The sequence below is a fragment of the Gastrolobium bilobum genome, unplaced genomic scaffold (assembly GCF_033153095.1).
Source record: "Gastrolobium bilobum isolate Gb01-03AN ecotype WA unplaced genomic scaffold, APGP_CSIRO_Gbil_v1 utg341, whole genome shotgun sequence".
In the NCBI taxonomy this organism is placed as follows: Eukaryota; Viridiplantae; Streptophyta; class Magnoliopsida; order Fabales; family Fabaceae; genus Gastrolobium; species Gastrolobium bilobum.
In genome coordinates this window covers 275,461-299,109 of record NW_026899046.1, presented here as the reverse complement: position 1 = coordinate 299,109, position 23,649 = coordinate 275,461, and the positions used below count along the sequence as shown (strand labels likewise).

The following is a 23,649-nucleotide window of genomic DNA, read 5'->3' as shown; positions in this document are numbered from 1 at the left end:
AGAAGTATCTATCCACCCTGTATACTACTAGAAAATGGATTTGTTTGCTTACCAAAAAAAAGAAAATGAATTTGTTTGCTATGAAAAATCATTATTGTTTTGTTTTGATATTATTGCAAGAAAATTTCAGCATATTAAAGCTATTTGATGAAATTGAATTTTAGTATTGGATTCTAAAATTCTTGTTTTAATCTTCTTGCGATGTGACAGCAAAAGATTTGTTTTAGGAATAAGTTATGTGGGTCGGTTCCTCTCCATTGATAGATAGATGAGAAGGCCTTACAGTTTATTGGAATTGATTTGTGAAATTTCTTAATTGAGGAAGGGTTATGTCATGTTCTAAAACAAGTTAAGTCCATAAAAACATTGCAAATAGGAGGAACATTGATAACGCGAAGCTGAATTATGGGAGAGATATAAAGGTCCAACATGCAAATATTCCTCCACAATTGACTATGAAGATAAATTTACTCAGCAAGAGGCACAAACTGTGAAGTTTTTATTCTTGTATCTTGCATGGTCCTAATACATTTGAAATCATTCAAAAGTTTGACACTTGTTGCATAATAAAGAAGAGGCCAGAAGGGGAACCATCAGGAAGCAGTGCCAATCTCACAACACTAGCAGCACCTTGGTCAACGGATAAGATGCCAGTGTATCCGTTTATGTCTGTTTTGACAAAACCAGGGCAGACACAATTAATGCAGAAATTTGGATGCTTCTTGGCTAGAATCCTTGTGTAAGAATTCATGGCTGCTTTTGAAACCTTATATGCAGACAGGTTGGTTGGCCAACCTTTGTTTTCTATTGAACCTTCTTTGAAGTCTTTGACAAACTCTTTCAGCACCTCATCTATTCTCTCTTCTGTAAGATTTTCAGCATCATCAAGCACCCCATTAGCCCATTCGTTTGATATGTTCTGAAACACCACAATAACACAATTTTGCCAATGTTGAGAAGGTAGTGTAAAATCATATTTCAAAGGACAAACCCCTCAATGCACAAGGCTTCTCAACTTTGAGAAGTTGGGGTTGTTAAAATAATTGGACCTAACTCAACCCCATAAGCTAGCTTGTGAAGCGAGGATTGCTCAATCATCATAAAGGGCACTTAGCCCATATCTATCTTAATACTCTCTCTAATGCTCAGGACAAGTTATCTGTAGCAGGATTATAAACACCTCCCTCATGCCCAAGAAAGGTTATTTGCCCAGTGGAAGTGTGGGGATAGCTTTGATACCGTATCATGAACCAACTCTTCTAGAAGCCTAAGATGTCCCATGGCTAAGTATATGGGTTAAGTACCCCTTATATTGCTTGAGCAATCCTCACCTTACAAGCTAGCTTTTGGTGTTGAGTTATGCCTAATCATTCTAACAGGGTTGATGGTTGATTATACGCAATCTTACCCTCGCATTTTTGCAAAAAAAAAAATTATTTCCTTTATCACAGCTCCAAGACTCGCCCTTCATGTAAAATCATATTTCAAAAGACTTAAAATTCAAAGAAAAGTTTTGGCACTCTTGTACCTTTAATAGCCCTGCTTGGGAGGAAACATTAACAATCCTAGGTGAATTGGATAACTGGAGAAGGGGAAGAAATGCCTCTATTGTTTCCTTAGCACCATAGTAGTTTGTTGTTAGACACTTTTCAGCCATCTCATAAGTTTGAGTCAGTTTGTCCGAGAAAATTGTTGATCCCACCTGCATTCATATACAAGATGTAAAGAACCAAATTAATCCAAAAGCTTAACCTGTTGGGTGAGGCTATAATAATGGTTTTATATATCTCAACACGCCCACTCACACGAGAGCCCACTGGGCTTGACAGGTGGACGATGCACAGGCCCACCTACATGTGCGAAGAAAGAAATTCCACTAGAAAGAAAATAGGGGGTGGTGAGGATCGAACCCGGTACACCAAAGCTCTGATACCATGTAAAGAACCAATTCAACCCAAAAGCTTAAGCTGTTGGGTGAGGCTATATTAATGGTTTTATATATCTCAACACAAGAAACTCAAAGCTTTAATAGAGGCTTCACATAGATCAATACTCCCACACGGTAGACAAATATACACACTGACCATTTCATCCAGATTGACACCATTGATTCCTGCATTGTTCACCTACACAAGAATTTGAAATTCTTAAAAAGTTAAAATGGTTCATTCATATAAGGATAACAAAGAAGATGACTTCTAAGCTACACCTTTAGTTTTTTGGGGTGTATTATAACCAGAGTAGTAAAACATATGTTCACCTACACAGTTACAGAGAGCAAGATACTCTTATAAGCATGTGGGGAAATTATCCCAAGTACTCTTATGTTTTCTGTAGGGTCATGACTAAATATAAATATTGATCAGCCATAAGAGGAATTGTTCGGAAGACAGATAGAGAATTGGATACTTAAGAAGATATTCAAGTAAAAAATCTTGGGTACACAAGTGTACCACTGTAGATGTGCACCAGATAAATTGTAATTGAGAATCATACAGTATTTTTTATGATAACTGCCTAGTCCTATTAGGAAAATGCACAATCCAAGTGGTGCAAAATTTATACACAGGACTCCCTTGTATTTTAAAATTACAATTCATCAAATTGCCTTTTAGCTGAAAAATGAAAAAAGTAAGAAATTGAAAATGAATTCCAAAGTTCAGAATATTCAGTATTATATATGCATGTCTTCTTACCAAGATATCAAGTCTCCCAAAGTCGGTCTTAACAAACTCTACTAGTGAAGCAATACTTGCAGGGTCAGTCACATCAAGCTGGTGAAAAATCACAAGGTCAGAGAAACCAAACTCTTTCAATTTCTCAACGGCTTCATGGCCCCTGTTCTCATCTCTGGCTGTGACCACCACCTTGACTCCATTTGAGGCCAACTCTTTAACAGTCTCAAATCCTATTCCTTTGTTTGCCCCAGTAACAACAGCATACCTGAAAGCAAAAACCAATAACAATTCCATCTGATGCTACAAATTATGCAAACTGTTATGGACTAAATTCATATCCTAATCATATCTCCAAGTAAAGATTAGAGTATATCCAAAAAATATTTCAAGAGAATCTCAACAACACGATATAGAGGAAATCAAGAGATAAGATCCCTTGATCCTATCAATCAAGGCAAATATCATACTAACTACTGGGAGATCTGACCAGCCCAAACCCAAGAGGTAACCCTCGTAAATAAAAGGCTAAAGATCTAGGTACATACTTTTTGACCTATTTATTACTATTGTCAATACTGTGCACATACCCATGTCTTGGCTACACGACTATTGCTTATGTGCAGTGATTAAAACAGTATCTCTTTCATAGGTACCTCTAAGCGCATACCTTACAGTATAGGACCTAACACAAACATACACACAAAAAGTAAAATTGAATCTTTGCATGTGGAACAATGGTGTGTAGGAATAGTGTGGCCCCAGAAAAATTGAAGAAAGCACAGTCTAATTAAAAGTGGTGTAGTACTAACCTTAATTTTGCCTCTGCCATAGATGGTGAAACTCAATGAATATGTAGAGGAGAGGGATAGATATTGGATGATAAATATAAAGTAGTGGTGTAGTTTTGGTGTCAAACGTAGTAAGTAAATTGGGTTAATATATGTAGAAATTTGGAGTAGCCGCCACAACAGTGAGGAAAGAGAATACAAACATCCAATCAATGTTCCACCTAATCTCGGATTGAGATTCCTAGATTATTATGTTTGCAATCAGTGATATTTAATTTTAACATAAATTACACTAATGTATTAATGGATATTATGCTAGATAGTGAGTTTGTTTCTTATTTTCTTGTTATATATATTTTTTTTCTCTTTTCTGTTTTCCTAAATAAATGAGAATCATAGTTAAAAAAAAGTATACATAGGTTTATTTATTTGTTATTTTCTAAGAAGTATCTATCCACCCTGTATACTACTAGAAAATGGATTTGTTTGCTATGAAAAATAATTATTGTTTTGTTTTGATATTATTGCAAGAAAATTTCAGTATATTAAAGCTATTTGATGAAATTGAACAATTAATAATTGAATTTTAGTATTGGATTCTAAAATTCTTGTTTTAATCTTCTTGTGATGTGACAGCAAAAGATTTGTTTTAGCAAGAAGTTATGTGGGTCGGTTCCTCTCCATTGACAGATAGATGAGAAGGCCTTACAATTTATTGGAATTGATTTGTGAAATTTCTTAACTGAGGAAGGGTTATGTCATGTTCTAAAACAAGTTAAGTCCATAAAACATTGCAAATAGGAGTAACATTGATAACGCGAAGCTGAATTATGGGAGAGATATAAAGGTCCAACGTGCAAATATTCCTCCACAATTTACTATGAAGATAAATTTACTCAGCAAGAGGCACAAACTGTGAAGTTTTTATTCTTGTATCTTGCATGGTCCTAATACATTTGAAATCATTCAAAAGTTTGACACTTGTTGCATAATAAAGAAGAGGCCAGAAGGGGAACCATCAGGAAGCAGTGCCAATCTCACAACACTAGCAGCACCTTGGTCAACGGATAAGATGCCAGTGTATCTGTTTATGTCTGTTTTGACAAAACCAGGGCAGACACAATTAATGCAGAAATTTGGATGCTTCTTGGCTAGAATCCTTGTGTAAGAATTCATGGCTGCTTTTGAGACCCTATATGCAGACAGGTTGGTTGGCCAACCTTTGTTTTCTATTGAACCTTCTTTGAAGTCTATGATAAACTCTTTCAGCACCTCATCTATTCTCTCTTCTGTAAGATTTTCAGCATCATCAAGCACCCCTTTAGCCCATTCGTATGATATGTTCTGAACCACAACAACAACAACAATTTTGCCAATGTTAAGAATGCAATGTAAAATCATATTTCAAAGGACAAACCCCTCAATGCACAAGGCTTCTCAACTTCAAGAAGTTGGGGTTATTAAAATAATTGGACCTGACTCAACCCCAAAAGCTAGCTTGTGAAGTGAGGATTTCTCAATCATTATAAAGGATACTTAGCCCATATCTATCTTAATACCCCCTGTAATGCTCAGGACAATTTATCTGGAGCAGGATTATAAGCCCCTCCCTCATGCCCAAGAAAGGTTATTTGCCCAGTGGAAGTGGGGGGATAGCTTTGATACCGTATCATGAACAACTCTTCTAGTACCTCTTATAATGCTTGAGCAATCCTCACCTTACAAGCTAGCTTTTGGGGTTGAGTTATGCCTAGGGTTGATGGTTGATTATACGCAATCTTATCCTCGCATTTTTGCAAAAAAAATTATTTCTTTTATAACAGCTCCAAGACTCACCCTCCATGTAAAATCATATTTCAAAAGACTTAAAATTCAAAGAAAAGTTTTGGCACTCTTGTACCTTTAATAGCCCTGCTTGGGAGGAAACATTAACAATCCTAGGTGAATTGGATAACTGGAGAAGGGGAAGAAATGCCTCAATTGTTTCCTTAGCACCATAGTAGTTTGTTGCTACACACTTTTCAGCCATCTCATAAGTTTGAGTCAGTTTGTCCCAGTAAATTGTTGATCCCACCTGCATTCACATACAAGAAACTCAAAGCTTTAATAGAGGCTTCACATAGATCAATACTCCCACACTGTAGACAAATATGCACACTGACCATTTCATCCAGATTGACACCATTGATTCCTGCATTGTTCACCTACACAAGAATTTGGAATTCTTAAAAAGTTAAAATGGTTCATTCATATAAGGATAACAAAGAAGATGATTTCTAAGCTACACCCTTTACTTTTTGGGGTGTATTATAAGTTTATAACTAGAGTAGTAAAACATATGTTCACCTACACAGTCACAATGAGCCAGATACTCTTATAACTTATAAGCATGTGGGGAAATTATCCCAAGTACTCTTATGTTTTCTGTAGAGTAATGACTAAGTATAAATATTGATCAACCATAAGATGAATTGTTAAAGACAGATAGAGAAATGGGTACTAAATAAGATTTTTAAGTAGAGTTATAGGAAAAAATCTTGGGTACACAAGTGTACCACTATAGATGTGCACCAGATAAATAGTAATAGAGAATCATACAGTATTTTTCATGATAACTGCCTAGTCCTATTAGGAAAATGCACAATCCAAGTGGTGCAAAATTTATACACAGGACTCCCTTGTATTTAAAATTACAATTCATCAAATTGCCTTTTAGCTGAAAAAAGAGAGTAAGAAATTGAAAATGAATTCCAAAGTTCAGAATATTCAGTATTATATATGCATGTCTTATTACCAAGATATCAAGTCTCCCAAATTGGGTCTTAACAAACTCTACTAGTGAGGCAATACTTGCAGGGTCAGTCACATCAAGCTGGTGAAAAATCACAAGGTCAGAGAAACCACACTCTTTCAATTTCTGAATGGCTTCATGACCCCTATTCTCATCTCTGGCTGTGAGCACCACCTTGACTCCATTTGAGGCCAACTCTTTAACAGTCTCAAATCCTATCCCTTTGTTTGCCCCAGTAACAACAGCATACCTGAAAGCACAAACCAATAACAATTCCATCTGATGCTACAAATTATGCAAACATTGTAACATACACAGAAAAAGTAAAATTGAATCTTTGCATGTGGAACAATGGTGTGTAGGAATAGTGTGGCCCCAGAAAAATTGAAGGAAGCACAGTCTAATCAAAAGTGGTGTAGTACTAACCTTAATTTTGCCTCTGCCATAGACGGTGAAACTCAATGAATATGTGGAGGAGAGGTATAGATATTGGATGATAAATATAAAGTAGTGGTGTAGTTTTGGTGGCAAAAATAGTAAGTAAATTGGGTTAATATATGTACAAATTTGGAGTAGCCACAAAAGTGAGGAAAGAGAATACAAACATCCAAAGAATGTTCCACCTAATCTCGGATTGAGATTCCTAGATTATTATGTTTGCAATCAGTGATATTTAATTTTAAGATAAATTACACTAATGTATTAAGGGATATTTTGCTAGATAGTGAGTTTGTTTCTTGTGTTATTAACATGAGTTTTTTGTTTTCTTGTTATTTTTTTCTTTCTCTTTTCTGTTTTCCTAATTAAATGAGAACAATTAAGTTAAAAAAAAAATCTTAGTTATCAATAATTTAACCGAGGGGACATAAAAAAAACTCTTTCCATACCAGATATATGTGTCATGTACATGGTACGATGTTCAAATATAATAATTTGTTTATTAAATTCTTATTTTAATCATTTAAAGATATATCTATTGTCATTTAAATTTTCAATTTTTTTAATAATGATTTAACTATTTAATCATGCAAAATAACATCACCTTCCTTACGTTTTAATTGACCTAAAAATAGTTAATTTGCATCCAATGCAACTAATTAATTGCTTTTGTGATTCTTACACGTGTCTTTCTCTTCCAAATGACAATCTCTCTTTCTTCCCTTATTTGAATCAAAGCTTTTAAGCTCATCCTTTGATGGCAACAATCATGCACATGGATTTGGATCCACGATAACAAAAAAAAAAGTATATAATTTTTAGGGAGAAGTATTTGTTATTATAAATGATATAAAATTATGTCATTTTAAGAGAGATAGACACAAGAAAATATTTTTTTATTTAAAATTTAAATTAAAAAAAATCACTCATTTTCTCTTCCATGATTTTCATTTCTTGTGTCTATCTCTCTTAAAATGACAAACACCAAACTCTAATTTTTAAATGAGTGGTTGTGATCAAATAACATGATCACATAATTACTTTTCATATAAGGATCCAAATCTCATGCCCATAAAAGTGGTAATATGGGTCGAACGCAACGGGAAGAGTCCCTATTGGTTGTGGGTCAAAATGGGTCAGCAGTGGGTTGTGGCAGGTTGGCCTGCTGGGTCAATTTTTTTTTTTTTACTATTAATTAGTATTTTATTTGTCATTAAATTCTTATAATATCCAAAAAAAATTATTTTAGTACTCTCCTAAAAAATATCTGACTAGATATTAATATTCATTTAAAGTTGAGATTGAAAAAAATTAAAGAAATATAAAATGAAATTTAGTAATATTAAAAATTTGTAAAATATAATTTGTTCTTAAAATTTAATTATTTTATATTTTTAAAATAGCAATTTGACGGGTTGATCTATCAATCCATCAACCCACGTAGGGTGGGTTGAATTTTTGAACCCAAATTGAAATGCCGGTCAATCCACCCCACCTTATTTTTAAAGGAAGTTGATATTGGATTGGGGTGTGCCATATTGCCACCTCTACATGGCCATACACAAAGATGCCCGCAATCTTTATATGCAGTAGAACTACACGAAAATGAAACCTTCCAACATGCCACAATTATTGCTGCTTTTCATCTTGTTATACCTCCCTCTCTAACAAGCACCATCATCCTCTATTTTTTCAACTTTTAGAGACCCCACGCAGCAATCATAAGTCATGACAACCTGACCTACCCATTGGCGGCCGAATTTATGGAACACTGACCAAAATGTCACTGTTTACCAAGTTTTTTACCTAAATGTCATGCGAACAATGTTATTTCTCAATGTGCCACGGGGACAAGTTCGCTATCCGGTGTAGCGAACTCGGTTTGCTGACGTGTCACATTTCTAGTGGACACCAAGTTCGCTACCCAGTGTCGCGAACTTCAAATTTTTTTTTAACTTGGTACTTGTTATCCACTAAAAAAGTGACAAGGCAGCAAATCGAGTTCGCTACACAGGGTAGCGAACTTGCCCCAGTGGCTGATTGAGAAATAACACTGTTCGCGTGACATTTAGATAAAAAATTTGGTGAACAGTGACATTTTGATCAGTGTTCCCCTATTTATTGAGTTAGGATTAACAAAATTTTAAGTGGACTTAACACTAAATTTTATCAAAAAAACTTAGTCAGAGTTATTTAATCAAGTTAAAAATGTGACTAATTTTTGAATTTTAACGTAGACTAAGACCCCACCCTGCCCCTTAAGTGACTCCACCTACCCATCTTTTTTTTAGTTTTAGTATCAAGTTGAGGCGTCAACAATTTATTTTTAGTAAATTACTTTTAATGAACTTCCACTTGTGAAATCAATAACTAATGAATACTTTTTGGATTTTTTTTTCTTTTTTTCTATGTTTTTATTAACAATTAAAGAGAAAAATATTTTTCCTGCAATCGAAATAAAGTTGTCTTCTACCACTTTTTGGGATTTGAGAATAAAAATTAATGGTATTTTAAAAATTTTACTTTCTTATATTGTGAAATTTACTAAAATATCCTTTGTTCTTATTCCAAAATTTTGTGAGCGATATTAGTAACAAAATATACTTCACGTTATTAATAAAGTCCGATATAGTTGATAAATGACTCAGTACTTTAAATATATTGACAGGAATTCGATCATTGACCATGTGTATGAAAAAGACTTTGTAACTAGAGGCAAAATTAAAGAATTAATCTTTAACTATTAGCTGGGGATACCAGAAAAATCAAAAGAAAAAATATACTTCACTTTTATTCTAAAAATTTTAAAATGACATCATTTTGAGTTGTAACAGATAATTTTATATCCTGTTGTAAAAGAAACATTAATCTAATAATTAAATAATATATTTACTACCGAGTAATTTTTAAACACTAACATCCATCAGTTCTTTTTTTTTTCTCGTAAAATACAGATTTAATAAATCTGACTGTTCAACCATGTAATACTATCTTGATAATCATGCACATTAAATTTTAGATAAATTAAACATTTATAAACTTATAATCTTTACTTATATATATTTCAAAAAATACCAAACATTAAAATGAAGTCACGGGAAAATATCAACTAATTTTGAAGATTTATAAAACTTTATAAACTTTATCTACTGAATAAGAATTTCCTTCTTAACGAGTGAATTGATGAAATTAACGTTCGTAAAAAATATTAAACAATGTAAATATAACAGAACTTACTTCTGAAGGAACTAAATCTTCAATTACACACACACACAAATATACTGACTAACATAATTTTTTATTCACTTTTGGAAAGAAATATTTATTAACGTAAATAATAATGTAACAATCCGTGAATTGCACGGTTGTAATCACTAGTTAGTATGAATAAGTAACCACCTTAATGCACATAACACTAAAGAGAAATTAATAGCGCGTAACTGTCTATAATACTAGTGGAGCTTCTAAAGAAAGAACCAAGAAATGTTAAATCCAAACCCCATTATACTGACAATTCATGACTGCAACAAATGGAGACATCTCTTTACCCTTCTTCTCACTATTTGAAACTTTGCTAGTTATGAAATGCTAAGATTATAAACAAAAATAGTAAACGGCTTGGATGCAGCACTTTGCAAGGCCTTCACAAAAGTTTATTTTTCATGAACAAGGGGACAATACTCAGGGTACCACATATTGTTTCTGACGTACTCAACAGTATCCTCCTGCAACCAAAGCAACAACCATAACAGCAGCAGAATATAAGTGAGACCAAGGTAGCATTGACTTGTTACAAACCATAGCAGAAAATATGGGGTCTAGTAAATTTTGCAATGTTTAGATGCCAACTGAAACTGATTTTTATCATGGACAGTTCACTCTCTCCTGATGGCATGCAAACTATACAAGCTACTCAAGCAGAATATGTAATGTATTATGTATCATCACTGAGTAATCTGAAATTTTACATACTTTTGACATGTACCCAAGTTCTTTGCCTCCTACATCACCGTGTCCTTCAGCCAGATTTTCTGCAACTGCCGCACGTAGAACAGCAGCCCCAACCTCTACCGTAACATTTCGTATACTGCAGGACCAAGTAGCGTCAATCAGAGAAGGTCATAATATCAACTACTGAGAACTATTTATTATATTCCAACATAATAAAATACACAGACCATCTTTTCTTATAACAATCTTGGTTACATGTCTTCTTAATCATACTATAAAACATTATATCTTGGGAAAAGGCTGAACATCTTTGATAAGGGATGAGTAAACCAAAGCTATACTTTAAATATTTAGTACCAAACTCACATCCAAATCCTAAATGCATTCAGATAATCGGGTTTTGCGTGGCTAAACAAATAGAATTAGAATTTTATTTCTCGTAGTAGTTCAAATAGGTGCTAGGGAAAATGAGAGCCAGGAGGGAACGAATATCAAATGATAGCAAGAAAAAAAGGGAAAATTACCAATCAGTGGATGGATACAAGATTCCCTTTTGGATATCTTCCTCTGTCATGTATGAAGCAAGGCTGTGAGGATGACAGCATGTTAGTAATTTATTTAAAAAGGCACTGAGTGGCATCCCATTAGAGGGAAAGTTAAAATGGGCAATGTAATCCAAAAATAATAAATAAAGTAATAAGCTTTTCACAATATAACTTTTAGAATAAATGTGCAGAAGATAAGTAGTGTAGAGCCTATGGCAAGTTCAAGGGACTAGCATGTATGTTAATCTCGTTATTTACTACTAAACATCAAACAAAATCCACACCATATTGTGCACGTGCATTAGTGGTCTACAAAAAAGAACTGCTCAAACATCAAGACACAAAAAGAAAATATTTCAAAGAAAGGAGGTAGAAATACAGATAAAATGATTAGAGAACATGTAAGACAAGGTCAAACTGCTCGATTGAAATGCCTAACATCAGAGCAGCCCTACAAACATCAAAGAAGATAATTTGATAAACTTCTACTGATGCCAGGTCTAATAGCTTTTGGTAGAACAAAAGAAGCAAGTGTCGAAATCAACATGAATGTACCATTCAGCTGCCGCCTGCAACATTCCATCTGTTATATGACGAGCACCTGAAAGCAATGTTCCCAAACCAATCCTGAAATGAAAGGTTACGATAGAGATTATGCCAATGTTTCCACTGAGAGGCATCATGATTCATGAAGAAATATAAGCCACAAAGTCACACCCTACCCTGGGAACAGGTACATGTTGTTGGCTTGATTTACATGGCCAACTTTTCCATTTCCTGTGCACAAATTCATTTGGAGGTCATGGAAAAACAAATAAAATAACAGATCAATCAAACTATATACCAACAAGATTCACCCTATAAATACTGGAAAAGAAACTCCAAAACCAATAAATCATACTATGAAGAGGTAATTACCAAGATCTACATTTTCAAAAGGGCTTCCACTTGCAAACACTATATTTTCTCCAGCATGATTAAAAGCATCAATAGCAGTGCACTCAGCTGTCCCAATGATAACAAAACAAATGTCAAAATGAAAAACATGTAGATTATTAAGCAATTGTGAGTGCTTAATGAGCCTTGTACACACAAACCATTCATGGTGGGATTAGACATGGCAAAGATAGCAGGTTTTGTTGAAACAGATTCTCTCATTGCCTTAAGCACCTGAGTTGAATCTCAACCATTAAAATGAAGAAACCCAATGACAGTAAAATGCAGGATGCAGGGCCTAAAAGATGTCAAAAAAGACATTTTCAAGCATGCCTATTGCATTTAATTATAGATCATACATCACTGAGGTAAGAGTATTAAAGGTAATTACCTCCTCATTGAAAACACCACCCACCCCAGACAATCCAAGGAGCACATGTGGCTTAACCTTCTTAACCTAAAGATCATTAGGCTCAATAATTAAAGCATGGACATCAATGAGTATGCATAATCTTGAAAATTAGCTTCATGTAAGTATCCTCTTATAGAAAAATAATTGTTTACAATATCATAAACATAATTAACCAACTAAACCCAATGGAGTTTTCCTCAAACAAACTCTGTAGCATTTACCACTTCAATTATACTAGCACCCTCTGCAAGCCCTTCGAGGTCTCTTGTGTTTTTAGCAAATGGAACTGCTGCTGGATCTAGATTGCTCCTTTCTGTCGTGACAAGACCCTGCATTCAGGTATAATGTCATTATTAATAGACTTAAATGATGTATCATATCAACCATTGAGTCACATACATACGATGAAATAACAGAATCCAAAAAAGGATGTCAGAAAGCATATACGGATTAAGCCATCAACCTTATATTTGAAGACAAATTAAGACACGGAATTTGATGATAAGAAATGATAATATTTGGATTACAAAAAGTTGAGTCAAAATCATGAGGGACTGAATCAAATATTATTATGAACACGAATTGGTTTTTGAGTGCTGCCACTTAAAGCACTAACAATGCAAGTACAGACAGTGGAAGCATACATTTTTGTCAATTAAAAAAAATTGACTTTTGGCAGCTGTTTCACTGCACCCTGACATCCTTGAAACTGTCTGCACAGCCATGTTAAGAACACCAAGTCCTGCACTGCAAGCCAGGCAAGAAAATATCACGTAAGGCACAACTGGATAGTCTTTTGGCAGTGATGTCAAGGCAGAAAGTAGCAATAATAAGGAGGAGCATGATAGAACAATAACACGCACTGGACACCCAATAAAGATTACATCACAATTAGTTTTGCAGGTACCTCCCAGCTCCAACCACAACTATCTTTTGTTTCACAAAATCAGACAATGGTTGACCTTGGGCTCTTACAGTTCCCAATAGTCCGGCAAGTGCAACACCAGCTGTGCCCTATTAGACAATGGAAATGACGGAAAATTGAAGTTTCAGCAGTTACTTCAAGAACACAGCACATCACATAACACCTTGAAGATATTTAACATTAACAAAATATAATATCACTTTCTCACCTGTATATCATCATTAAACATGCAAAACCTTTTGCGATAGCGTTCCAAAGTTTCAAAAGCCCACTTCATTTGGAAATCCTCAAACTGATAAAATTAGCCAATTATCCAGTTACTAAATTAGTAAAATCTAAACTGAACATTGAGAACAACATGCTCTAAAAGAAATGCAAACCTGCACAATAGCCTTAGGCCATCGAGCATGAACAGCTTCCATGAATTCATCCACGATTGATAGATACTCTTCACCTTCCAACCTAGGTTGTCGAACTCCTAAATCTGTCACATGAAAATCATGTCAGATTACAGTAACTTTCATGATTTCAACTAGGAGGAATAAGCATGTTAGCTTTCTGCATGCTCAAGAGATCAAGAATTTCAAAGTAATTAAAGAATCCCACTGCAACACATCAAAAACCTTGGAGCAGAAGCTAGTCAGATATACTCAACCAACAAGAGCGGAAGAGCCGTTATCTACAAGGTTATGTTACTCAAATGCAACCTATTGAAAAGAAGTTTTTTGTATATTGATCTTGAATAATTTACATGAGTGAGTATTTATACAAGAAAGAATCGCTAAGAATGACTGAGCGATGACTAAGCGATGACTAATCAATCCTAATCACAATCAATTCTAATCAATCACAATCAATCCTAATCAATCATAATCAATCGTAATCAATCCTAATTAATAGGAAATAAAAACGGAAACATGTTTGAATTCTGATTTTCTACACTCCCCCTCAAGTTGGGAGGTAAATATTGATCATTCCCAACTTGCCAATCAAGTCTTCGAATGTTGGACGGTGTAGGCCCTTGGTAAGGATATCTGTCGTTTGCTCTTTGGTTGGAACATATATCAAACGCACACTTCCATCATCTAATTTTTCTTTGATGAAGTGACGATCAACTTCCACGTGCTTTGTTCGATCATGATGCACAGGATTTTGAGCAATGCTAACAGCTGCCTTGTTGTCGCAATATAGTTTTATTGGTAGAGAATATGAAATCTTCAACTCTTGAAGAAGTCTTCTCAACCAGATTCCTTCACAAACTCCATGAGCTAAAGCTCGAAATTCTGCTTCAGCACTACTTCTTGCAACCACTGTTTGCTTTTTGCTTCTCCAAGTAACAAGATTTCCCCACATATAGGTGCAATAGCCTGAGGTAGATCTCCTGTCTACTGATGAGCCTGCCCAATCTGCATCAGTGTAGATTTCAATTGTCCTTTTATACCCCTTTTTAAAGAATAATCCTCTTCCTGGAGTATTCTTGAGGTATCTAAGCACCCTATAGACTGCACTAAGATGTTTCTCCTTGGGTAAGTGCATGAATTGACTAATCATACTCACCGCAAAGGCAATGTCAGGACGCGTATGAGATAAGTAGATTAGTTTACCAACCAATCGCTGATATTGTTCTTTATCCACCTCATTCCCATCTTCAATACCTAACTTGGTATTAGGTTCCACAGGTGTCTCAGCAGGTTTACACCCTAACATTCCTGTTTCCAACAAAAGATCTAGAACATATTTCTTTTGTGTTAGAGTGATGCCTGTTTTGCTCCTAGCAACTTCCATACCAAGGAAATATTTGAGAGTGCCAAGGTCTTTGAGTTCAAATTGAGCTGCTAGAAATTTCTTCAAGGTGTTCAATTCCTCAATATCATCACCTGTAAGAATTATATCATCTACATATACAATAAGAATAGCAATTTTACCATCCTTAGAGTGTTTGTGGAAGAGAGTATGATCAGTCTGTGCTTGAATGAAGCCTCTTCTTTTGACTGCTTGTGTGAATTTGTCGAACCATTCTCTGGGAGATTGTTTCAATCCATATAGAGACTTTTTTAGTTTACACACTGATCCATTTCCCTTTTCAAAACCAGGTGGAGGATCCATATAGACTCCTTCATGTAAGTCACCATTTAGGAATGCATTCTTCACATCTAACTGTTGCAGAGGCCAATCTAGATTGGCAGCAAGAGATAAGAGAACTCGGATGGTATTGACTTTAGCAACCGGAGCAAAAGTCTCATGATAATCTATCCCATGAGTCTGAGTGAAACCCTTTGCAACCAATCTTGCCTTGTATCTGTTGATGCTATTATCTGCATTGAATTTTATTGTAAACACCCATTTGCATCCTACTGCCTGTTTTCCTTTGGGTAGGGTCACTATCTCCCAAGTTCCATTTCTTTTTAAAGCATTCATTTCTTCAAAGACAGCATCCCTCCATTTTTGATCATTAAGAGCCTCATGTATATTTCTCGGTATCTTTGTACTATCCAACATAGTATTGAAAGCACGAAACCCTGGGGACAACTTTCCATATGAAATATGATTAGAAATAGAATGAGTAGTACAAGATCGAGTACCTTTTCTGAGAGCAATGGGCAAGTGTAGATCATTTTCACCATGACACTCAAGTATTGGGGTGCTGGAACTAGAACATGGTTCAAAATCCTGGCAGTGTAGAGGCTCTGGGTTATTCACACTTTGAGGAGGCTTTCGCCTGCTATAAACTTGTCCCCATTTTGAGGAGGCTCTTGATGGTGAGGATTATGTAGCTCCCCCTGTTTCCAAAAGTAGAGGTAATACCGTGGCATCAGTAGGTTCCCATGACTGGTCTTCATCTACTCCTATAGACTCCCCTTGAAGAGAAGTCGAGGGGAAGAAAGGGTCATTCTCAGAAAAAGTGACATCCATAGAGACAAAGACCTTACGAAGAGAGGGTGAATAACATTTATAGCCACGTTGAGTAGGAGAATAACCAATAAAGACACACTGAAGAGACTTAGGATCAAGCTTAGACCGTTGATGGGAGGGAATATGGACAAATACAACGCAACCAAATAACTTGAGAGGTAAGGAGGAGACACCTCGGAAGGAAGGGAAGATACGAACAAGACTAGAAAGAGGAGACTGAAATTTCAGAATGCGAGATGGCATTCGGTTTATCAGATACGAGGCAGTGAGAACTGCCTCTCCCCAAAGATATTTAGGAACACTCGTGGTAAACATAAGAGCCCGAGCAACTTCAAGGAGATGTCGGTTTTTTCTTTCCGCAACTCCGTTTTGTTGGGGTGTGTCAGGACACGAGCTTTGGTGAAGGATGCCATGTTGGGAAAGATATTCTCCAAGAATAGAGTTAAAATACTCTTTGCCATTATCTGTACGAAGAATTTGTATAGCAACTTGGAATTGGGTTTGAACCATGGCATGAAATTTTTTAAACACGGATGCAGCATCGGACTTATCCTTTAGAAGATACACCCAACAGACTCGAGAATGGTCATCAATGAAGGTAATGAACCATCGAGTACCTGAAATATTTTTAACACGGGCTGGACCCCATATGTCACTATGAATTAAGGAAAATGGGGAAGAGTCATGGTGAACTTTAGAGGGATAATGAGCACGAGTATGCTTGGCAAGTTGACAAATATCACAAGAAAACAAACTTGGACTTTTATTAATAAATAAGTTTGGCAACAACTTCTGAAGATAAATAAAATTTGGATGGCCTAGCCTACGATGCCACAGCATAACATCATTACATGAATCAAAAGGAAACATAGAGTTTTTTTCTACGAAAACAGCTTCATGAGTCACATCCTCCTCAAAGTAGTAAAGTCCACCATCCTCTCTAGCACTGCCAATCATCCTCTCCGAGTCTTGTTCCTGAAAAACACAACCATGTGGAAAGAATTTAGCAAAGCAATGCAACTCAGAGGTGAGCTTGCTAATGGAAATGAGATTACAAGTCAGAGAAGGAACATAAAGAACTGATGTCAAAGTAATCAGCTCAGAAAGTTTAATGGTTCCGTGTCCCGCAATCTGGGAAAAACTGCCATCGGCGATCTTGACCCGAGAAGGTTCAGAATATGGAGTGTATGAACAAAACAAGCCAAGATTACCTGTCATATGATCAGAGGCTCCAGAATCAAGGATACAATGATTTTGACTATCAACATGGAAAGTTGTACCTTGCTGGACCACATGACTAGTGGCCTTAGGAGGTTGAGTCAAAAATCTCTGAAGTTGTTCAAACTGAGTCTTGCTAAGAAAGACACCATCAGAGTCAGAGGATGCATGAGGCTCATCAACCTTGTCATCAGTAGAGACCTGATATGCACGACCTTTATTTTGTCCTTTGGGCTTCCAATTTGCAGGTTTCCCGTGGATTTCCCAACATTTCTCACGGGTATGACCAATTTTATTGCAGTGGGTGCACCATGGACGACCATCTCGTTTTGATTCTCCGGAGGAACGGTCAATGGTACGGTTGGCAGCTAATGCAGACATATCATCAGACTTATCAAGCGACTCCTTTTCTCCCAGCATAACTCTTCCGCCTCCTCATCTGCCCCAAATTCTCAGTCCTCTGGAGACAACTTAGGTTTGCAGATCACCAATCACCGGTTGAACGGTAAGAATTTTCTGCAATGGTTTCAATCAGTTAAGTTGGTCATCCGGGCAAAGGGTAAGATGGGCTATCTTGAGGGAAGAATTAAGAAACCTACTGAGAATTCTCCTGATTATGACGATTGGGAGATTAATAATTCCTTGGTCATGGCTTGGCTGACTAATTCCATGGAACCACAGTTTGAGGAAGCCATGAATAGAAAGAGAAGGGTTGACCGTTGATGAAAAATCAAGTTTTGTAAATTTTTGATCTGACCACTGGAACAGGAAGGGGAGAAGCCGGCGAGAAGGTCTGTGTAGGTCGCGGCGGAAAAAGACGTTGGGAAGGCGGCGCGTGGAGCTCACGCGCCGGAGACTGGCCGCGCGTGTGACGGCGCGTGGCGGCGCGTGCGGCGGTTGACGGCGATGGGTCCAACGGCGGTCGACTCGTCAGATCCTTCTGAGTCGAATGGTCACCTCACTTTCTTGATCGGAGGTCAGTAGACTAGGTTTCTGTGTTGGACAGATTCAAGGAGGTGTTTAGGAGGTGTTTGACGGTGATGGAAGTGTTTGGATGGTTATTTCAGATTTGAATTAGGGTAGGAACGAACCCGCTCTGATACCATATTGAAAAGAAGTTTTTTGTATATTGATCTTGAATAATTTACATGATACAAGAAAGAATTGCTAAGAATGACTAAGCGATGACTAAGCGATGACTAATCAATCCTAATCACAATCAATTCTAATCAATCACAATCAATCCTAATCAATCATAATCAATCCTAATTAATAGGAAATAAAAACGGAAACATGTTTGAATTCTGATTTTCTACACAACCACATAATCGAGGATGCTAAAAAACATAGAGATCTTCCTCAATTTACAAAGCAAACATGTCCCCATTAAATGAAAAAAAACAAAGGACAACTCTGGAAATAAGCAAACGAAAGATCTAACAGAATTGAGTTTTACTTACAAAGCCGATCTTCAAGTAGCTTTTGATTGTTTGTGCCAACATCTAACATAACTGGAAGTATCTGCCACAGTTGGAAAAACAACATACATTATAAGTTAAACCATAGTTACTGACCTTACCAAGTCACATTTTATTAAAAAGGAAAAAAGAAATATTAAAATTAAAATATTATTCAAAACCAATAATTGTAAGTTTAAAAAAGTCAAAATTTTCATGAACACATTTTCAGCTCATTTATTGATTTCCCAGGTAACCACGAGAAACTTACAAATATAAAACATAATGAAAATCTTTCCAGCATCCTAAAACAATCCATAGACGTTAAGAATGAATCTATCACTTTTGCCCCTCCTCCCCATTCGCCAAAAAAAGTAATAATAATAAGGAATGCATCTATCCCAAGCCTAGGCAACCAGATAACGATCCTTAGGTTAGCTTTCATGTGGTGAATGCAAATATATTGAATATTAACTATAAAGTTAATCAAACATGTAGAAAACACGAGGTAAAAGGAAATTAGAGAGACGAAGAGAGAGTAGGGGTGAAAAAATACCCTTTGTGGGTTGATACCAGCAGCAGCAACATATATATCAAGTTTTCCTATAGGTATTCCAATGCCCTGAACTCCAAGATCACCTAAGCCAAGAATACGACTACCATCTGTCAAGACAATCATGTCTACCTGAAACAGGGAAACAAGATGAATAAAATCACTAATAATAAATGAATAAAACTAGCCAGGAAATGTTTGCTACTAACGAACATAAAAGCTCCTAAATTATGGCAACGCATATAGTCATGTAATAATTGAACCGTACCCAATCACCAAGATATTTGTCATTGTAGTCAGGTAAAGTCAAAAGAAATGAAGTAGCTACAATCAAAGCCGTATACCTAAATCATTGAAGAAGTTCAATAAAAACTTGAAAATGAATAAAATACTCCAACCTCCTCTATATTTTCCTATTTTTTTCACCTACCTCCCCTCTATTTGGTAAACCTAATATCTACATAAAAACCTCCTTCTAACAGGGTAACTTTGTGGAAACAAAAAATAAAATCAAAAATCAAAAGAAACTATAGCAACATTCATGTCCAAGAAAAGTCCTCAATGATACTAATAATGCAAAAGATCTTTGAAGAAATCAAATGGATCCATATAAGCTCGAACAAAGAAAACTATATTGCAATCCACATACTTATTTGGTTCCTTTACGGGTATTACGAAATTTTTACATATTTGGTAAGTTGATTTCGAATTTACACCTCAGAGTGCAAAATTTACTAAATCCAGCAACCAAATTACAGTATTCACGTAAGCGCAGAATTCAATAAATTAGTTCTAATACTCACAATCTTGAACAATACCGTGTAGTTATTAGAAGGGAGAATGGAAAAAGAAAGTCACTTCCATTTTTCGATCATGAACGAGGAGAAAAGGGATACAGGCTACAGCATTTACCTAGATTAGTTCAATACCTGATGAGCTGGCCAGTTATAAATCATTGACATCATCTCTCCTTTATCTTTGGCACTAAAATACATTCCACGTGGGCGTCTATATAACCCTGAATAATTTTGACACACTAACCCAACTGTAGGAGTATAGATTATTGGAGCAAACTCTCTGATATTATCAATAAGAACCTGAAGAAAATGAAAGGCAAAGACATAAGAATCACATAATAATAAATTTAATGATACTCACATTAGCAAGCCAACTTCATCATCAAACTTACTCTGTAGTACAGAGTCTCATTCCTGTCATGCAGCCTATTTAGGATCCTCCACTTGCCTAAGGAAACAATTCTATCTGATTGGCCCCGAGTATTCTTCTCCAAAGATCTATATGAATTCACTGAAAAAAAATTATATATACTACGGCCATCAAATAATACCGAAGAAGGAATTACACATGGGCAACAAACATGAAGCTAAACACACTAGCACCGCACATAATATAGTTTTAAGATAGGCAATAATTACTGAAACTGGACAACAAGATACATATAGTAGCAGAAGATTAGGTCTAAAAACTTACTAAATCGGTCATATTGATGCTCAAATGAGATGACACGAGGAGGAAGGAGACCCCGAAGCCCCAATCGATCCCTTTCAGTCAAAGGAAACCCAGTATCCTACATTTCGAGAATTTAAAAAATAAAAATAAAAGTTAGAGTTTTAGGATCCAAAACAATGACCAAGCAACAGCCATAAGCAGCTTGAATTTTTTTACGTCAGATAGTTAATATATTAAATTTATCTCGATTAACAGCATTTTGTAATGAATCCACATCCAACATTTATCCAAACAAAAAACACATGCCATTTAAAATATGAATGTCAATAAGTAGGTAACATCAAAGAATTCGCTCCATTTAATTACCTTTAAATTCTACATTTATATAATATTATGCACGTCACATGAATAAAATAAAACTCCACTGCAAACTAATCTGAGTGTTGTTAACATCTGTTCTCGCCAAATCACAAAGTCACCAAAATTTTTGGATTTCAAGAAAACATCAACAAAGTGACAAACAACACTCAAAATGACGTCATCACCAGTCTCTTCACTTCAGTTTAGAAAAAAATTCATTCCAGATGATATTTAAAATTAAAAAATAATTTTTTTTCTATGAAAAATAATATAAAATTGATAACATATGAAAATCTCGTCCTTTAATCTTTTTTCAGGTTAAAGTTGGTTCCTCTCTGTCAAATTTAATTAAAACAATAGCAATTTCATCAACATGAAAACAATAAATTTAAAATAAATGCAACCTCGAAATTCAAATTCAAAACAAAAAGTTAGCGAACTCAAGACTAGCATAGATTGCAAGTGAAGTCGAAGAGGAAGAAGAAGAAGAAGAAGATGAACCTTGTTGAACCAGGGATCGTGGAGGATATCAGCACCGCGCTTGTGAACCATGCATGGACCAGGAATCGCCGTCGAGAATCGCCGCGATTTTGACGCAGCGAATCGCGCAAGCTTCCACATTCTTCTTCGAGACTGTACGAAACTCCACTTCACAACTTACTCAGCTAAAGCGAGATTAATAATAAACAAAAAAAATAAAAATCGCTAATGTGCTTTTTTTTCTGAGTGGCGAGAAGCACATTTTCCCGAGAAAATGTTTTATAGTACAAAATTTGTAGGTGGGAAATGAGGTAGGTATTATTTGGAGTGCGAATAATTTATAGGGTGAGGAGGAGCTTTCTCTCTCTAACTTTCTCTCTCTGAAACGCGAAACAGTTTGAAGCTGTTGTTGCAGGTGCTGCCCGAAAAGGTTCGGGCAGAAAGGGGAAGCTGCCCGAGAGAGTGAGGTTAGTGGTGTTGAATAAGATAGTGATTAGCGACTAACCTCAGTGGCGTTATTCATGGCATCAACCTCAATAATCCTATCAAGTATCAACCAAATTCAAGATATTTTTATTATTATTATTTTTAGATCACAGAAAATATTTAATATAAATTTCTTTAATTAACTACAAGTAGTTAAGAGGAGATTTTAAACGTTTTAATAAAAAAAATTTGAATATCTTTAAGAAAAAAGTTACCATTTTATTTTAGGGAAAAGTTCATCAATACCTCTGTGGTTTGCTTCAGAATCATTTATGCTCATGTGGTTTTTTTCCTATCACATATGCTCATGTGCTTTGTAAAAAATAAGAAACCACGGGGGTATATGTGCTAAAAAATATACCTTCTTACAAACTACAGGGACATATGTGATAAGAAAAAAACCACAAGGACATAAGTGATTCTGAAGTAAACCACAGGGGCATTGGTGAACTTTTCTCTTTATTTTATTAATTGAATACAATGAGTGATTTAGATCGAACTTAATTATGTACATGATGAAGTACTAGACTAGTAGTATACTAAAAATACTTTTGATTTAAGCTTGAATAATTAATTAATTTTCCATTTTCACAAAGCTTCTAATATGTATCTAAGTTTTTTTTTTTTTTAACATTATATATATATATGTGTGTGTATACATATGTATATACATATAGGGAATTATTCATTTACAAATTTTTGCAAATTACACAATTCTCGAAAGTACATAGTATAACCAAGTGTACTTTCAAAAGTACATAGTGCAATTTGTAGGAGTTTCAAACAAAAAGTTAATAAATATAACACTCCCCTTACATATATATATAAATATATATATATATATATATATATATATATATATATATATATATATATGAATTTGTATATTGAATTAACTAATTTGATAAAGCTCACTTAAAGGTTGTGCATGACAACCTTTCCGAAATCAATTTTTTTTAATTTATGTTCCCGGGATGAAAACTCGTTTGGTAAAACCGGTTCATATTTTTGTTCCCGGGATGAACCAGATTAATTTTTGTGCTGGGGAATAGAAAAAAGAATCAAAAAATTTCTGCTTTATTGTTTCCGGGCACAAAATTATAAACCTATTTCTCACAATCACTCTTCACCACTGTCATCATTATCATCACCATCATCATCCCGACACGACCATCGTCACCATCATCGCCGCCGTCAATGCACCACCAATGTCGTCGTCACCATCATCACCACCACGACGTTGTCACT

At 35.4% G+C, this 23,649-nt stretch overlaps 3 protein-coding genes across 7 annotated transcripts; all 3 read right to left on the bottom strand.

The window, feature by feature from the left end:
- Positions 1–415: 415 nt before the first annotated feature.
- Positions 416–3,633, bottom strand: LOC133286553 ((+)-neomenthol dehydrogenase-like). Its single transcript, XM_061483984.1, has 5 exons — positions 3,488–3,633; positions 2,697–2,943; positions 2,085–2,126; positions 1,529–1,702; positions 416–919 (listed from the first exon to the last, which is right to left on the bottom strand). Exons 1-5 carry the CDS (start codon positions 3,505–3,507, stop codon positions 542–544), a joined length of 861 nt encoding a protein of 286 aa, XP_061339968.1. The 5' UTR covers positions 3,508–3,633; the 3' UTR covers positions 416–541.
- A 639-nt stretch (positions 3,634–4,272) lies between these two features.
- LOC133286551 ((+)-neomenthol dehydrogenase-like) lies at positions 4,273–6,808 on the bottom strand. 3 transcript variants are annotated; one of them, XM_061483982.1, is made up of 5 exons: positions 6,684–6,808; positions 6,261–6,507; positions 5,629–5,670; positions 5,367–5,540; positions 4,276–4,810 (listed from the first exon to the last, which is right to left on the bottom strand). In XM_061483982.1, the coding sequence occupies exons 1-5, from the start codon at positions 6,701–6,703 to the stop codon at positions 4,433–4,435; spliced, it is 861 nt and encodes a 286-aa protein (XP_061339966.1). In that variant the 5' UTR covers positions 6,704–6,808; the 3' UTR covers positions 4,276–4,432. The 3 variants fall into 3 exon arrangements, with proteins under 3 accessions (XP_061339967.1, XP_061339966.1, XP_061339965.1); XM_061483983.1 differs by lacking the exon at positions 6,684–6,808 and having other exon boundaries at positions 4,273–4,810; positions 5,623–5,670; positions 6,261–6,655; XM_061483981.1 differs by lacking the exon at positions 6,684–6,808 and having other exon boundaries at positions 6,261–6,653.
- A 3,252-nt stretch (positions 6,809–10,060) lies between these two features.
- Positions 10,061–22,209, bottom strand: LOC133286495 (NAD-dependent malic enzyme 59 kDa isoform, mitochondrial-like). Of its 3 annotated transcripts, XM_061483911.1 has the most exons (19): positions 21,937–22,209; positions 21,097–21,193; positions 20,795–20,913; positions 20,535–20,702; positions 19,609–19,737; positions 19,056–19,116; positions 13,845–13,948; positions 13,673–13,756; positions 13,447–13,553; positions 13,184–13,286; positions 12,761–12,868; positions 12,519–12,584; positions 12,289–12,361; positions 12,110–12,196; positions 11,914–11,968; positions 11,747–11,818; positions 11,171–11,233; positions 10,668–10,782; positions 10,061–10,420 (listed from the first exon to the last, which is right to left on the bottom strand). In XM_061483911.1, the coding sequence occupies exons 1-19, from the start codon at positions 22,054–22,056 to the stop codon at positions 10,349–10,351; spliced, it is 1,803 nt and encodes a 600-aa protein (XP_061339895.1). In that variant the 5' UTR covers positions 22,057–22,209; the 3' UTR covers positions 10,061–10,348. The 3 variants fall into 3 exon arrangements, with proteins under 3 accessions (XP_061339895.1, XP_061339896.1, XP_061339897.1); XM_061483912.1 differs by lacking the exons at positions 20,795–20,913; positions 21,097–21,193; positions 21,937–22,209 and having other exon boundaries at positions 20,518–20,642; XM_061483913.1 differs by lacking the exons at positions 20,535–20,702; positions 20,795–20,913; positions 21,097–21,193; positions 21,937–22,209 and adding an exon at positions 17,229–17,352 and having other exon boundaries at positions 19,609–19,733.
- Positions 22,210–23,649: the final 1,440 nt, after the last annotated feature.